This window comes from Halyomorpha halys, unplaced genomic scaffold (genome assembly GCF_000696795.3).
Source record: "Halyomorpha halys isolate HHAL.00 unplaced genomic scaffold, Hhal_1.1 Scaffold1421.1, whole genome shotgun sequence".
NCBI classification, from domain to species: Eukaryota; Metazoa; Arthropoda; class Insecta; order Hemiptera; family Pentatomidae; genus Halyomorpha; species Halyomorpha halys.
This window is the reverse complement of record NW_027112482.1, coordinates 143,507-161,126: the sequence shown is the minus strand read 5'-3', so window position 1 is coordinate 161,126 and position 17,620 is coordinate 143,507. Positions and strand designations below refer to the sequence as shown.

Here is a 17,620-nt window from a genome sequence, read left to right as displayed (position 1 = left end):
CTAATATTGTAAGTTCATAAATACTAGTATACAAACTATTTAGTATAAGCACTGGTACTTTTTTGTTTCATCCTTACATGATCATTTCTAACACATAGGTTTATTTATTTATTTTTTATTATTTTTTTGTGATCCTCTTCCTGATCATTTCTGACATAACTGATGCCAAGTTTTCATTTAGTAGGACTACCACAGAAATAAAATTCTGAGCTCCCAGACCGGATTTAATTCCGTCATGAGCCAGTTAAAGTTGGCACTATATATTGCTCGGCTACTAATGAGCCCCACATAAAAGGTTTTATCTTATTGGTAACCAACCTTTTCTAACCAGAAGGAGAGTCGACTTTTCATTCTGTGACCACAAAATAAAATTCAACCCATCAAGGATGGCATTGAACCAGTGCCACTGCAGACTTGAGGTTGTTAAGGTGATGCCTAAACTCCCACAGCTACAGTTTCCATACAATTATATTTTAATATTCTAAGTATGGTATTTATATGTAAAGATATTATTGGATAAGTATTCGGAAGCATGGACTCAGAATGAAACAAAATTTCAATTGTAGTAGTCATGGAAATAAAAAATTTGGTAATTATATTTTGTTGTGTTAAGTATGTTAAAGTATGTAATGAATTTTAATTATTGTATGTGTATCTGAAAGCAGTAATTAACTCAGAGGCGGTCTTTGACCAAATGTTTATTTAAATATTAGGAGTAAAATTAATTCAGAATTTATAAAAATAAAAAAATATTTTGAGTACAAAATAATTTTTTTTTTATCTAGAGAGGAGGAGAAATGTAATAAATATCCTCTTTTATGAGTAAATAGTTATTTTTTATATATAAATGGTTTTTAATATGTTTATATTTTTATGTATTGTTTCAGTATTTTTCATTTGTTGTATTGAATAAAAAAAGCAAGCTAACCAATTTTCATCAGTCAAATATGAAGTAACAATACGTTATTCAAAATAAAGCAGATGGCGGCGTGTGTCCTTTTCAAAATCCGTTGAACAAGGCCATGTTGAGCAGATTCAAATATTTTAAACTTTATTTAACTTCCCATCATAATTGTAATTACAGCAGATTCAAGAAAAAATAGAAGTCGAAAATAAGTGTTAAAGATTAATATTTATAAAGAAAAAGAAAAAGAATGAGGAAAGGGCTTTGTTTATCACCACTTGTTGTTTAGGCTCTGGGGGATCAGACTGCCAGGGAAGCGAGAACGTCTCTAGGAAGAGGTGAAGAGATCACCTTTTGTCTACTCTCAATGGTAGACATCTAGAAAAAGAAGACATCAAGGATTATTCAAGAAAAATAAGATCACTCTTTGTTTGGATCGCCGAGAGTTTAGAGTTTGCTGAAAAGAGTAGAGGACCAATACTCTCAGTGTTTGTGAGATAGAAGACTGAGAAAGTACAATCATCAAAAGAATATTATATAAATTGGTTAGTTTAGCTCAATATATAATTAAGTATATTAAAGTTAAGTGTTCTGATTGCCTAGAAAAACACACCCTGAGATTAAGAGTCTATAATATTATATATAAATATTTAATGTTTAATCTTCTTATTTAACCTTCTCATCTTCAAACTATACTTTAGATAAGAGAATAAGTAAAAACTATTTAAATTTTTCTTTTATTTACTTTCAATTATTTTGAATATTACATAAATTGTTGCCCAATAGGTGTGGCCTACAAATTAGGTCACAGTAATCAGGACACAGCTTTTAAAAGAGTTAAATTTGAATAAGTTTGTTTTTATAATTTAAGTAGTAAATGATGGAGGATTAATTAAAGGTGGTAGAGATCCTAAAGATGTGATTCTTGTAAATAGCAGCTAAGATAATAAATTAGTGGGAACTAATTCGGATTTCAATTCAAATAATTAAAATTTTGATACTAAAATCATGTTTCAATAATTAATGATGATGACCAATAAAGCAGATGAAATAAAAACCTTTATGGCAGATGAAAGAAAAACCAATATGGCAGATGAAAGAAAAACCAATATGGCAGATGATATAAAAAATTAAAAGAATGATATAAACAAGGTGGGACAAGATTTAGTGGATAAAATTAAATAAATAAACATAGAGTTACATGAAGAAAATAGGGTAAGAATAACAGCGTTAGAAAATAAAGATGATGAAAAACTTGAAGTAGTTGAAACTAATTTAACACTAAATAACTTGGAATAATTGGATAAAAATATTGATGAAAAGGTTAAACACTTTGAATTTGAAATTAATGAAATTTGTGAATTAGAAATTAATGAGAATTTTGAATTTGAAATAAATGAGAAATCAAAACAAAATGTAGGAAACCTAATTGAATCAAATAAAATAGAGTTAAAAGAAAGTTGTATAACGGAAACTATTTTAATACAGCAAGTGTCTAAATTCTCCAATAAAGTTATTGACAGAAGCAGTCAGTAAAGATAAAGAAATAAGTAGAAACTTATTTGTACTGATGTTTCAACCTGAATTTCAGGCCTTCATTAGTGTAACTCAGGCAGAGTTGTCGTCAAGAGTTTTAGTTCCTAGTTTCCTTGTCCTCACCCAATAAAACCAAATCATCACATCAGCATACCGGTTCCTTACTACCTAAAGTTAGAGCCTTTTCAGTATGCATCACATTTCTAAGGACATATTCTAATGCTTGATTAAATAAGATAGGTGGTAGAGAATTGCCTTGTTTCAATCTGGACCGAAGCATGAACTTCTTAGCATAATGATTACCGATTCGAACCTTATTAAACGTTTTGGTTATGCACACTAGATTTACTAACTTCTTTGGTATTCCTTCTTCAATTAAAATATTATACAGCTTCTGGTGGTCAATAGAATCGTATGCCTTTTTGAAATCTGTATAAAGCTGATGAACTATGCCATAGTATTCCAAATTTGTCTGTAATATTTGACAAAATGAAAGAATTTGATCAATAGTTGAACGATTTCGCCTAAAACCACATTGGGAATCTCCGATAATTTCTTCAGCATGTTCTGTGATTCGACTAGTTAATATTAACTTAAATATTTTATAAAATACAGGAAGGAGTGAGATTCCTTGATAATTATCACAATCTGTTCTCAGCTCCTGTTTGTAAACTGGAATAAGTAGCAACTCCCTCCATTCCTCAATTTCCTAGATCTTTTTAACCAAAAGCTGTATTTTAGAAACTCTAGTTTCACCACATGCCATGATTAGTTTACTTAAAATATTGTCATCAGCTTTATAAGATTTTAATTTTCGGATGGCTATTTTGACTTCCTCCTAACTCAGTTCTTCTATCAATAGATCAGAACTCTGGTGTTCCCGTGATCAAAATACAATCAAAGTGTTTCTTAAACGTATTCATGGCGCAAGTTAAAAATATCATGACCTATTTGACAGAATAAATAATTATTTGCTAAAGCTAGGTTTGAACCTAGTCCCAGAAGATAGTAGCACAGGACTATATTCACAGATCTACTCCAACTCTTCCAGATTTTAAACTAACATTTTTATTTTTGAAATTATATTATAATGGACAGGTCAGTTGAGGTAGCTTATAAAGCGAGTTCCATGCAGTGGACATATTATGAGTGTTTTTCTTTTTTACACATTCCAACACATATAATATGAGGGATATCAGCTTGAAGGCTTTGTAAATGAAGGAATGAGGAATTAATAACTTACTTTGCAGCAATGAGAAGACTGTCACCATTTAAAACATCTAACATCATTTGCTTTTCAAATTCCAACATTGTCATAAAAGAAATATTTCAAGAAATATATCAAAGAGAGTTGACAATATTAGCAAGAAGTTTGGTTGCTCCTCCTAAAAAAACAACAACACTGAAAACAATGATTCACAGTAAATCAATAACTAAATGATATTTTTTACTAGCTAATAATTTATTGATTTTTTTTCTAATTATATGCATAATTAATAATAACAATAAACCACTAAAATATTTAAATAGTATTAATAATATCTTTATATCCATCCTAGAATCAAAGATACATGCTATGAATTGAAAATTACTTTGTATTGTTTTCATAAAATATATGTGAGGCACATACTATTTGGAGAAACTCCAATGGTATAAATTATAATAAGTTTTCTCAACACCTAGCATAAGCAGACGATGTAATAACATTAACTAGAATAAGAGTAGCGCTATAGGCGGCATTTGAGGAAATCGAGAATGCTGCAAGAAAATTGGATCTCCATGTTAATGATGAAAATATGGTCTATGTGAAGAACTCAAAAAGTCTGCCCAAAAGAATAGAAGAGATTGTCAATGTTGAAAGCCATACCTTCAAGCCAGCAGTTTAAGTACATGGGAACTAGTCACAGCAAAGTACAGATATATAGAAGAAATTGATAACTGCTATTATTACTGTTAATAACTATCGTTCTTCAAAAGCCTTTCAAGTTCAGAGACCTGACCAACAGAACTAAGGTATGATGAAATATTAAACTCATCAGGCCAGCTGTATGGTATCAGAAATAAAAGTACTCAGAAGAATATACGGACTTATCGGTGAAAATGGCAATATGAGAATTATGAGCTTGAAGAAATGTTTAGAGTACCAGATCTGGTGTCCATTGTTAGAAAGGAAGAACCAGTTGGGGTGGCTTGGACTTGTGGACCAGATTCCTTTAGGTAGGACAGAACAGAAATATTTAGGTGAGTCTGAAAGAGGAAGAACAAGGGGTATTCAAGCTTAAGGGGTAAAGACAATATGAAGTTAAAAGGAATGGTAGCTCAGGGATGGACAAGACTCACATAGAATAGGGAAGAGTAGAGTAGGATTTTATAGGAGGCCGAGGCTCTTGGATTAACTTTCCTTTTCTTACGCATAAATAGGTAGATTAATTTAGTTTTGTAGAAAATATGAATCTCATTTGTTTATTTCTAAAAATATAAAACAAATAAATTGATTATTGTTAATTGTTACACAAAAAATGAAAATTAAATACATATTGGGCAGTAGTACTATATTTGATGTCTTCTATCTTGCTGTCCTTCATTGATTTTTTTTCGATGAAAATCTTTAAATTCAAACTCTGGAGCCTTGTCCCAGGGCTAGGAAAACTCTAACAATGTATTTTATGCATCCGCATCCCTGTCTTAACACTTAACTTGCGCCTGCATTCAATGACTTTTTAGGCTAGATTAGACATTCACATCAGGTTTGCTCTTGATGGCAATTTTTTTTTTTTTTTTTTACCAAATTGGATAATGAGCTCATGCCAACCTCATCCAGAAACAAGCAGTCAGTGGTTATTATTAATTTGATAGCTATTATTAAATTTACACAACTATATTTCACTATCATTTTTTGTAATAGAGAAACAATTTAATGTATATAAAATGTTTATATATATTTCTATTACACCACCCAAGCACTCGTTTCACTGCACATTTGATTTTGCTATTATTTTAATTGGAAGTTGGAAGACTAACTAAATTACTTTCACATTAAATTATTAAACATACTAAATTGTAACTTAACTAAATTTAACATTGACTCACTTCCTGTGGGCAATGGCCTCCTCATTAAGGACACCATACCATAGAATGAATAGTATTACTTATTTTTGGGATTTGATACTACCAGAGTTGGGCATTGATTCAATAATTTTTTATTTTAATGAGTGATGACAAATAATTTTTATTCAATGTCCAAAAATTAGTTTCATTTGTGATCGGATCATCTATTCAAATAAACATACAGCGATTCATTGTTTATTACCTGTTATTTATTTCAAAACAAACAAAAATAAAGATCTTTGCCATAGACTTTATAAAATATCACATTTTTTGTTACTTCATATTTAGTAATTAGATATGTCAGAAATCATTGTTCTAAATAAATATTTAAGATAAAATATGACAAAATATATTAAAATTATTTGTTAATTGTGTATAATAGATGAGGTGATTATCTTAACTTGATGCAATGAATAACAGATAATTTTATCCTAAATCCATTACCTAGTATCTGAAAAACTAGATTTCTAGATAGATTAACTATTAACTAGATAATAGATTATGGATAAAATTATCTAAAATAAATTTTGCCCCTCTCTGGATACAATATTGGACATTATAATGGATATTGGTTAAAAAATTAATGAATTAAGAGAAGAAAACAGAGGTTTTATTAGTTGAATTAAAGTGTATTACATGTAAATATTGTAATAAAGTATAGTTTAAAAATATTTACACCAACTATCTAGCACACACGCTGGTAAAAAAACAAAAAAAAAAACATGGAAATTTAACCAAAATCATCAAATTGTATGTCAGAGAATAAATGTCCAATTTGATTCAAATCTGTTTGATCATTTAACCATGATGTTATCTTAAATAATAAATTTCTCTAATATTAAGAGTGCTACTCTCACCTCAGTCATAAAACCAGTGTTACTCAGTTAGTAAAATGATACTGTTGCAATTTTTGTTTCCAAATCGATATGGGTATATTGAAATTGAGATTGGTGGGTTTATATTGGAATTGTGAAAAAATAAAATAAACAAATACCTTGCTTTGAATGTTCCATTCCGCTACATCTTTTAATACTGTGGGTAAATTAGTTGCAATAAGTCTTTCAAAAGGAATGGAATACTTGAACAAAATTGATTTGAAATAAAAATCTGCAGTTATATAGCAGTTTGAAGAAAGTGACTTTCAGTTGCTTTTGAGCTCCAACAACAGTTGTAATACAATTTGTTTTCCACTTTTTAATATGATTTTTTTTAGGCAAATAAGATGTTTTAGGGTATCATGACTGAAGAAAATTGTCTTTCATTTCCAAGGATCTATTTATTTCACTATTGTTTAAAAATAAGAATCTTCTATAAGTTAAAATGATTGGAAATCTTTGATAAAAAGGTCAAGAATATCACAATCAATTCTTTTTTTCTGATATATTAAAATATTTTTAGTTGAATAGGAGAACCAACACATTAGACATTAGCATTCAGCTGGAGGTTGACTAAAATTGTTGGTGTACCTGGACTACCTGTACTAACATCGGATGGATTAATCTTCAACTATTTCCTTTGATAAATTTTAGTTTTTATTTATTTCTTCATAAACCATTTTTTTTTTTTTTTCAAATTTCTGGATATAATTCACAAAAAATTAACAATATGCTTTCTACTTAGATGTTCCTTCAAATTCAATATCATAGTTTTATACAACAAATGCTTAAGTTAAAATAGGCCTTTTTTGATCTATTTTTGCAAAATAGTCCCAAACATAGATCCTTGTGTTGTTCCTTGGTATTATATGTAACCGACCTAAAATGTAAAATTTATTCTGTAATATGAAACAGGAAAGAAAGAAAAAGGAAAATAGTTGACTAACAGTTTCACTATTTGCACAGTAAAGTTCACAATTTTATAAATGAAAACTAACTAAAATAAAAAAACAATAATTTTTACTATTAGAAAACAAAATAGTGCTTCTTCTGTGCTTGTACAACCGTTAGGTAATAACACTTATAAAATAACTGTTCTATTATTTTTGTAATAAATGGTGACTTATTAACATATGAGACAAAAACCATCTAACAATAACATGACTAGTGGTCAATGGGAGAACAAAACAAATACAACTGTTGTTATCTGTTTAGAATGAAGAACTGCTCTTATCAAACATTTTGCATTTTTACTCAACTTCTAATTCTTTTACTAGAAATTGATCTCTTCACTAACAGTTAGTTACTTTTACAGAGACAATGTCCAAAGACAAAAAAAAACTTCGTACTTCTATTGCTTAGCAAAATCCCTTCCTCGATAATCTATACTCAAGCTACATACCCACTTCATCCTTTGCCAGTTCTCACCCATTGAAAATATAATACATGGTTAAAATTATCTTTTTATCGATGTTTTGAGGCAAAACAATTTCAAACTGGATACATGATTTCTCAAAAAACAGGAAAAAGGAGGGGATCCTAACAGTTACTATTGTGAGGACATTTTAAATTTTACAGATAATAATTACATTTAACATTTATTTGTCAGAAGTAAATTAAATTTCAAGGAATATGATCCCAATATTTATTCATATATTTAGTTATTTTTGTAATCAAACTGGGATAGGTCCATTATAGAGGGAGAAAAGATTACTACTTTCTACTACGTTCTACTATTATCTTCTTGTTTATATGTTCTACCACCAAGTGCAGATGTTAGTTTTTAGTTACTGTAGCAGCTTTTAGCTAATACATATTGTCTATTATGGCTGCATCTCTAGTACCACTTTTTTTTTTTTTTGTCTGATTCCAACACACTCCTTGGTAAGGCCCTGGATCTCATGGATCCATAGATTTGTTGGATAAGCACAAATTCAAAAACTATAATCTACTTAATTAAAATAGAATGACTGAATTTAAAGCATATTTATTTGTTTTACCATCAGATTGTGCCTACTACTCCTAATAAATATCTTCAGATATCATTCCATTCCAGGCATCACAAACAAAAAACATAGACTCAACCAAATTGTAATTTTTCAATATATTGGGATGTAAAATAAGTTTGTAGCATTTTTCAATATTTCAATTTAATCCTCTCTGTGTTTATAAAATCATGTTTACTTGGTCAATAATGTTTACATATTCTAAAAAAGGATTAATTAAGGTGCTTTTATGCATCAGTTTCAACTGAGAATCCATATATATTTAAGTGGTATTTTGCTTGCTCAAAATGGAAGAGAAAAAAATTCATTTTCATGATTTAATGATTTTTTATTTCAGAAAAAGAAAATCCGATGCACAGGCGGTAAACAAAATTTGCAGTGTGTATGGCGATGATGCCTTAGGAGAAAGCAACGTCTGTAAGTGGTTTGCTCGGCTCAGAACAGGAAATTTTGACTTGGAAGACGCAAAGCGCTCGGGTCGTCCTTCAACTGTTGATGATGACCCAATTCAAGCATTGGTCACAGACAATCCTCACTCTACAACACGGAATATCGCAGAATTGTGCCAAGTTGGAACAATTAAAGGCAGCAATTGAGCATAAGTGCCCAGCATTGGCTATTCACAAAGGCATATTGGCTAATCACAATAATGCCCACCTTCATGTGTCTTTGCAGACCCGGTAAAAATTATTGGAGTTTCACTGAGATGTGATCCCTCACCCACCCTATTCACTAGAACTTGCTCCAACATATTTCCACTTATTTCGGGCCCTTCAAAACTCTCTTAACAGGAAACACTTTAATTCGCTTGAGGACTGCAAAACCCACATAGAGGAGTTCATTGCGCAAAAATCTGAGAATTTCTGGGAGGACAGAATTAAAAAATTACCTGAAAGGTCCCAACATGTAAAAATGGATCATATATAATTGATAAAAAATATTTCCAAGAATCTGAAGTTTTTATAGAAATCACCAGTAAAAAACGCTATGAACTTATTTTACAACCCAATACAATCAATTGATTCTTATATCGTTGCTCCGGAAGTATTAAGATGAACTGTAGATTTTGTGAAGTTGACTTTAATGTGTTGGCAGGCTCAAAAATGTAATTACTAAATTTTTTTAAAATCAACATAATTTTTCTTACAAAATTCCTACTGTTGCGAATTTTCAAGTAAAATTAAATTTATTAACAAACATTAAGTAAATGTAATTTGAGCCCACCAACACAATAAAGTCAATTTCATAAAGTTGACTGTTGCATCATTATACTTCAGAGCAACAATATAATATACTATTTAATTAATACAATAGATGAGTAAATTAAAAAAAACAATTAAATAATAATTACTATGATATTAATCATAGCAGGAAATCCTGTTAGCTTTTGTTCTGATATTATGCTATGATAATTCATTGCTTTTCTAGTAATTTTTAACAGGATTTTTTTCCAAAAATGTATTTGTTTTGAGATTTGAATATTGTTAACAATGAATTTATTTATCTATTGTAATATTTTTTCTTTTTCTCAAATGGGTCCTTAGATAAATGTTAAAACTTTTTTCTGTAATGTGGTCGTTTTGTTTAATATTTGTTATAATTCAGAAACATATATATGTTATTATAATACTTTGAAGGTACTCAGCACTGCTAATGAACGGATATCATATTAAAGCTAAAGATCAGTAGTTGATAAAAAGTAAATTTCTTCCTGTTCAATTTTTTACTTTCTAATGTACTTCTACAAAATCATTTGCCACTTACTTATATATAAAATATATAATGGGGAAATTGCAATTGTGAAAATTTTTGAGTCTAAGTATTTCAATGAAAATACACATTTTTAGATCATTTTAAAATTTTTACAAACAACAAAGTCTTGATTCCCTTAACAAATAGAGATAATGAATGATAAAAATGAATTAGTTGTCGAGACACTTCTAATACAGAGAAGACAGTAAAATTCCTTCAAGAAAAACATTAACCTGGTAATAGACACAGTCTAAAACTAGGTCTTACTAATCAAGTTCTATAAAACTACGTCTCAGGCATCCTGTCATGTGTTAAAAAGTAAGGGATTTAAGAGGAATTGTTACAGAGTCTAGAGCAAAGCTGTTGTGAATTCACCACATATATATCAAATCTTATTACAATTCATTTTTTCACCAACATACAATCGGATCACTAATAGTTTTTTATTCAATTCAGTGTTCATAGATAAATAATTAACATTAAGGAATAGTAAAATTAGGAGAATTACCAGATTTATTGTGGCAGTCTATGGAATCAAAAACTTGTTAGGAAAGTATATTAGGATCTTTGAACAATAACTAATGACAGAAGGTTAGAAGGGAGGAATATAGAAAAGAGGGTGATGGTAGTCTGCCACTATATTGTGAAAAATCTTAATAACTGTTTCTGATCCCCCAGATCAGCTGCTAAAAATGCAAGTTTGATTCCTGTTAAGTTAAAAGAACTGCTCTATAGTTTCATTTAAAAACCTATGTAGTTAGGACCTTAAACTATAGCTTAATGTAATAAGAACTTAGTTCAGGAGATTGTCAAGCTGTAAAAATTGTTGAATTACATAGCAACTGGTTAAAATTAACTGGATCTTTATTAACTCTTTCACATTCGAAACGTAGGCATGAATAAATAATTTTTTGTTTAATTATGACCATCTTTTTCAATAATTAATCTTCAGTCAACTATCTACACCTCATATATATATATAAAGCTATAGGATATATATTGAAGTAGGCACTTTTCTTATATACTATGAACAATGATATTTATTGTGTTTTGGCATAGATAGGGTTTGAGTAAATCAGATATAAAACTTTTCTATTACTAGGAGAGGATTCCTAAAGAAAAAATCTTTTACTTTTTTTATAACTGCTTTAAAACTTCGGATTTGGACAATTTTAAATATAACCAGCTAACACAGATAATAAAACCAAAGGTAATGGATTATGCTTTGAATTACTGTGAATTGAAATGCTATCAACAATGCTTTTTCTGATCAATATTTCTAATAATACTACCCTGTATAAATTATGTCAAAATGAATCACATAAATATTACCTCTGAAGTATCCTTTCCCTCAGTTTCTTCAGAGTTTTCATCAAAACTTCCAATGTTTAAATCATCAAAACTGTTTTCTGTCTTTAAATTCAATTCAAGAATATAAAAACTTTCTTCATGAGAAGGGTGGCCATAAATTCCAATGCCAATTGGACGACCAAAACTGTGAAAGAAATAGCTGTCTTAGAGTATAAAGAAATCTTGGCACTGGACATAAGCAAATTAAATTAAGAAAAATAAAATGGTACTAGTCCCTAAGGACTACCCCACCATGGCGAATGAAGGAACATTGATTAATAAAATAGTTAACCATTGTTGTCGTTTATAATGACACAAGAGAACGATTTGTATTTAAGCAAATTTAGGCCCTAATCTCCACTGATAAAAATATGTTTATTTATCCATTGAGTAAGTGGCAGTCAAGAGCTGTTATCAAATTAAAACGGTATTAATAATAATATTGTAGGCTAAAACCCACGATAGAACATTGTGTATAAGTGAGTACATTCCCACCTGCCATGTTGGAGCAGTGCTTTGCAACTACTACCAATAATCTTAATTAGCAAAAAGGGCCGAATAAATTTAAAACAATATTTACTCAGAAGGAATATCCACTTGATCTACACCACATGTTGCGGAATGTAAACAATAATCCTGAGGCTCATAAGTAGGGGTAACATGCTTTTGTGATATATACAGATCTGCATCTCCTTTACTACAGAAATTAATTATATAACATATTTTAATTCAGATATTACATATTTACAGTATTTAATATCATCTAACAAACCTTGTATGAAGCACTAATGAAACTGGTCCTTCAGCAAGGAGGGTGTAATAAGTAAAATTGCCAGCACTTACTGAGCCACTAACAGATTTGAAATATTGGGAATCAGATCGCAGAGTTTCGGTCTAAATAGAATAATTAAAAATGATGAATGTAAATACTTCTTACATGAATTATAGTTTAAAATAAAACAAAATACAAGGTTGTTTTTCATAGTTTACTTAACAAATACTTAAAGAAGCTAGAGTACTGGTTCAGAACTAAGGATCCAAACCCACTTATACAGAACTTTGCAGGTCAGCATAGGCTTGACCTCTGCAAAGGATCCATTGAGGGATTAGTTTAACTTTTCTGAGGGAGTAACAGTCATCAGCAGAGATCTAAAAGTATAAGTAGGTTTTGATTTTCCCACCATGGGAGTGTAAGTTATGAACTGTTACCAAAGATACTCCATAAAAATAAATTTCATTTCCTATTCTGATTACAAAATTCACAAATTGTCTCTGCTAAAAATAATTCAATTCATTGTACCATTTTATGATGAATAAACAAAATATAGCTGTTAAACTTTAGGTGAAATTTAAATAACTTAAAACTTGTTGAATTCAAAATAAAATACAAAATAGTAACTAGGCAGAAAAGATTTCATTGTATCCATTGTATTATCAGAGATATCAGGAACAACATAACCTGATCAGTTAACTGCCAAACATTGAAGAACTTGAATTAGGAATTATCTTTGAAACCTATTTCATCCATTTAGAAAATCAGAACAAAAACAAAAGTTTCATAAAAATAAATAATGATTATACAGTCTGTTAAACTTTTTATTGAGTATACCAATTACTAAAAAAACAAAATGAAGTGTTTGTTAAGTTTCATAAAAGTCAGATCATAAACTCTAACTTTTGATAAATTAACAGTCGATCTGAATTTTAAATACATAAAAATTAAGAAATAAATAATTAAATACATTCTGTAAGAACTTGAATTGATTATTGTTTGGAAGAATAATTATCAAGACTTACTAATGTTATAAATGTTAAGAAACAAAATATTATCATTATATTGTAAACTTCTAAGGAAAGGACAAAAAAGAATCAAGGAAGTAAACTGTCCGGACGGTTCGGAATTTTAGATAACCTACACTACACCTTCGCGGACCAGCAACCTCAAGGATCAAGTACTTGTTTAATTATCTTTAACTTCTAATCGATTCACTCTGTAGTCGTATTTCAATTATTATTTTAGATACAAAAAATAAATTAAAATTGATAACATAAACAAAATTGACTTAAATATATTATTTTTTAAATGAAATTTTAATTCGAAAATCTGTTCACAGATATCTCCACTATAGGAGAGAGTGCCGAGAAACATGGCTGAAGTTTTGACGGATACTGGCTCATCAACCATATACACCTTGTTAGGAAAAGCAAGTCCTGGACTTGAGTTGGATTCTAAAATAGACCTCTCCCCACCATGCTATTAGGCCTAGTTATTCTTCAGTCAAGACGCGTATGGAGTGTAGGGTAGTTTAGATAATGTCTTTGGAGACCCGTTCAAGTTCGGCTCTTTTTAAAAGGGCTGAACAACTAAGAAGATGGGAGGAATCAGAAACAAATCGTGTACCTGCTTTGGTTAATGGAAGGACTAGAAAGATTAAATTTTCTGCGGGTTGTGTGTTTTTAGCTGCGTGTAAAGCTGGTGATAGGGACGAAATTTTGCGCCTTCTGAAAAAAGGAGCAGACATTGATACTCATGATGTGGATGGATTATCCGCCTTACACCAGGTAGGTAGTTTTAAGCCATTAACACTCCTTACACCCTTTCGCCATCACAGGTTCAGCCATTACATTTGTTTTTAAATCAAGGCTGACCACATGTCAACGTTTTCAGTTATTTTAAGTTCGTTATAACGTATTAATAAATTGTAGAATTGAAACAAAATGAGATAAAATTACTTTTATATCCGAACTGGTGGTGATAAGTAGTATAACAGTATTGTTTTGACATGACAATTTCCTTCCCCAACAAACGTCTGTATATTGTTTGATAAATCAGCTGAATCATTTGCTGTTTAAGTTTATTAAGTACCATTCTTAACAACCAAGCTAACTAAAACATAAAGGGTTATATGTAAAGTTCACATTTTTACTTCATGTTTAATTGTAGGTTTTGTTTACTGTCACTAGATTATTTTGTTTTGAATTGTGAACCTGATTCTTTTTTGACAAGCCTATTTATTCTTATAATGATTATAAAATTTGCAATGCTTCATATTTTAATGGTTTGTGTTATCTGTGTTATCTTTGATAATTTTGGAACTTAGCTGATAGACTTCACACACCATCAAGTACTGATGAATTTTACTATTTATGCCTTGTTTATTCATTTGAATTTAATCTATCATTTTAAGTTTATATCTAGTATTTCCTGTATATGTGGATCATAATTTAGTCTGATTTACACTGATGGATAAGTTTCATTTTTAGACAACTTAAAAAAAAGTATCATACATGTTATATTGTGTACAAAGGCTTTACTGAAAGTGTGTTAAAACCTTCGATATTATATCACCTAATCTTCTTTAGTGTTCCTTAGTCTTAAAACTAAACTATTTGAGATTAGGGATGATTTACTTTTGTATTTTTCTTGTTTTATTAATTTTTATTTTATTAAGTAACTTTAAATGAAGAAGTATTACATTTTATTGCACTAATCTTAAATCCTTACTGTATTTATATATTATTATATGTTTATTATTGCCTCTTATCTATTTGTCCCTTTTAAAGTAGTTTTCTAAATATATACCCAGAACAGAGCTATTCTGGCCAGGATCAGCTCTATTTTTGCACAATACTTTTGGCTCAATATTTCAGTTTGAAAGTTTTATCTTTAGTAATATTTAAAATCCTACGTAGTTCTTTTTATATATCCAAAATTATAAATCATTGCTGATTTACGAGATGTTATTAAGTTTAGGAGTTGTAGGAATAATATCGAGACAGTTATTTTCATAACTGTGTAGCTATTATAGATGAAGTAATGATATAATATTTGATAATAGGTTTATAATAGTTATTCATTAAAATAACTGGTTAAAACCAATTTTGAAGTACTGTTCGAGCATTTAATTTTGGTTTTAGTTATCATAGATTATGTCTATATCTTATAATTTTTTTTTTGTATCGCTGTATTTATTATCCCTGTTTTAACTCAGTCTGTAAGATGAATATTAAGATCCATAAATTTCATAAGCATCCAGCAGTTATATCTTGTTTATATATCTTGTTAGTCAAGACTTCTTTGTAATAAATTGCATTATTAGTTTTTTTTTTTAAATCTTCCACATTTAGGTAATGGTTTACACTTAAATTATCTATTTTTTACTTATTCATTCAATTTGTTGAAGTTAATATGGTAAAGCATTTGGAAACCACTGCAATTCTAGAATTACTGTACTAAAGAGTTCTATAATAATTTTATCTAATTACACTGATCAATTCGTTAGCTATCACATTGGTCATCAAAGGATTTTGATGAATCACAGACATATATTAAAGAAAACATCATTAGATATCACCATTATGTTTGCACTAAAACATGCAATAAAGTGCTATTCTTAAAAAACAATTTACTTTCATTTAAAGGCTTGAATGTTAGAGCCTGCATCTCTTAAAATTTAAGTCCTATCAACTTTGTATATACAATTACTAAATGACAGTATTAGATATGGTTCAATATTATAGATTTTATTTAGCTTATCTCTTTTTAAAACTTTAATATAATTATTCAATTTCTTATTGAAAGTTTATTATAAATAATAATTGTTGAATTTTCACAGATAATTATTATTTTCAGTTTTAATGATTTTTACCAATTATACTACACCATTAAACTTAATGTTTTATTTTTATACAATTTTTCGATTTTAGTAATCTTGATTAAAGTGTCATTTTGTGAAGAAAGAAATTAAACTTTGTAAAATTTATATCAGTAAAAATAAATTTTAAAAATAACTGTTACTAAAAATTCCAAAGTTTTCTATAAACTAATATTATAACACCAAGTAATATAAAATAATAGTAATAAAAATTACAGTAAACATTAAATGATAATAATAATAAATAATGATTTATTAATATCAGTTACTATAAATTCTAAGTGCTTATTATTAAAAAGAATTTTTTATTTACCCAGTTTATAGAATTTATGGACCAAGTTTAAAAAAAATAGGTCAATTGTTTAAAGCATTTTTTACAGTTGATAGTTCATTTTTTAAAATCTTATTTTACAATTATTTACAAATATACAATTTAATTTAAGTACTAGTATGTAATTTAAGCATACACTTTTCTAACTAACAAGTTTAACAGTTGTCTGGTTTTAAAGAAATTAAATAAAGGAAACTTACAACATGTGGGAGAAAAAAAAAATGAGAACAAAACCCATTCTCCTGACAAATATACAATAAAACAAACCTATGTCACTAATAACTAAAGAGTCAAATGTTTCAGTCTTTTATGCTTGTATTTGTGATGACTTAAATTAATGTAGGTAATTTGATTCTTACAGAAATTACCTTTATTGATGCAATTAATATATATTAATTGAAATCAATGCATTATTTATAATTTTTTTAGCAAAGTAATTCTTAAACACATTGATTTAAAAAAAAAAAAATTGTTTCTTATTTATGTTGCAATAAAGTATTTATATATTTTGCTTGATTCTAAAGAAAAACATCATACAAGAAGAATTTACTCACGCCTGACTGTTCTTTATCAAAAACTTAGTTTTTAATTAAAAAACATTTGATTTTATTTGTTAGTAAATAAAATAAAAATTGTATAAAAAGTAGGTACTTTTTTAAACTATGGAAATAGCCGCGCTTCGGTAACTATGAGATATCGGTAGAAAGCGGAAAGAATTATCATTAGCCATGCTTAGTTAAAGCCTAAAATACCAAGCAAAGATCTTTTCTTTCCTGTTACCGTAACGCTTACCAAACTTTTATATTATAAAAACTGCATCCAGATTCTGTAATATCTCCACTTTTGTAAAAAGTGTTTTATGTCGTCACATCTTTTCATTGATAATTATTTAATATTTAAACTTAAATTGTTTAATTTTTTTTCAATCATAGGTATATAATTGATAGTTAAGAATCGTTATGAAATTTTTAAATAGTTTTAATTGCCCTTAGTGATTTTTTTACTGAATCGTAGGGTTGCAGTGAAATAAAACTTGACAAGTTAATTTATATGTTGTCAAATATATATTTCCCATGTCATATTATATTTTGAGAAATGCTCTC

The 17,620-nt window shown here is 28.7% G+C and overlaps 2 protein-coding genes across 8 annotated transcripts in view; one reads left to right on the top strand and one right to left on the bottom strand.

The window, feature by feature from the left end:
* The window catches only part of mei-9 (DNA repair endonuclease XPF mei-9), a 32,661-nt gene extending 19,047 nt beyond the window's left edge, over positions 1-13,614 (bottom strand). Inside the window, exons 1-6 of one of the 2 annotated variants that reach the window (XM_067050320.1) lie at positions 13,329-13,614; positions 12,304-12,425; positions 12,112-12,228; positions 11,514-11,676; positions 6,543-7,303; positions 3,684-3,825 (exon numbers count right to left, since the gene is read on the bottom strand). In XM_067050320.1, the coding sequence (XP_066906421.1) occupies positions 3,684-3,757 (74 nt within the window). In that variant the 5' untranslated portion in view covers positions 3,758-3,825; positions 6,543-7,303; positions 11,514-11,676; ... (1 more) ...; positions 12,304-12,425; positions 13,329-13,614. The remainder of the gene's footprint in view (positions 1-3,683; positions 3,826-6,542; positions 7,304-11,513; positions 11,677-12,111; positions 12,229-12,303; positions 12,426-13,328) is intronic. The other variant, XM_014434728.3, reaches the window with a different exon arrangement.
* Positions 13,615-13,685: 71 nt separating this feature from the next.
* The window catches only part of LOC106689635 (Myosin binding subunit), a 93,576-nt gene continuing 89,641 nt past the window's right edge, over positions 13,686-17,620 (top strand). For 3 of the 6 annotated variants that reach the window (XM_014434727.3, XM_014434723.3, XM_014434722.3), the window contains exon 1: positions 13,686-14,093. In XM_014434727.3, coding sequence (XP_014290213.1) covers positions 13,845-14,093 — 249 coding nt within the window. In that variant the 5' untranslated portion in view covers positions 13,686-13,844. The remainder of the gene's footprint in view (positions 14,094-17,620) is intronic. The other 3 variants (XM_014434726.3, XM_014434725.3, XM_014434724.3) reach the window with 1 other exon arrangement.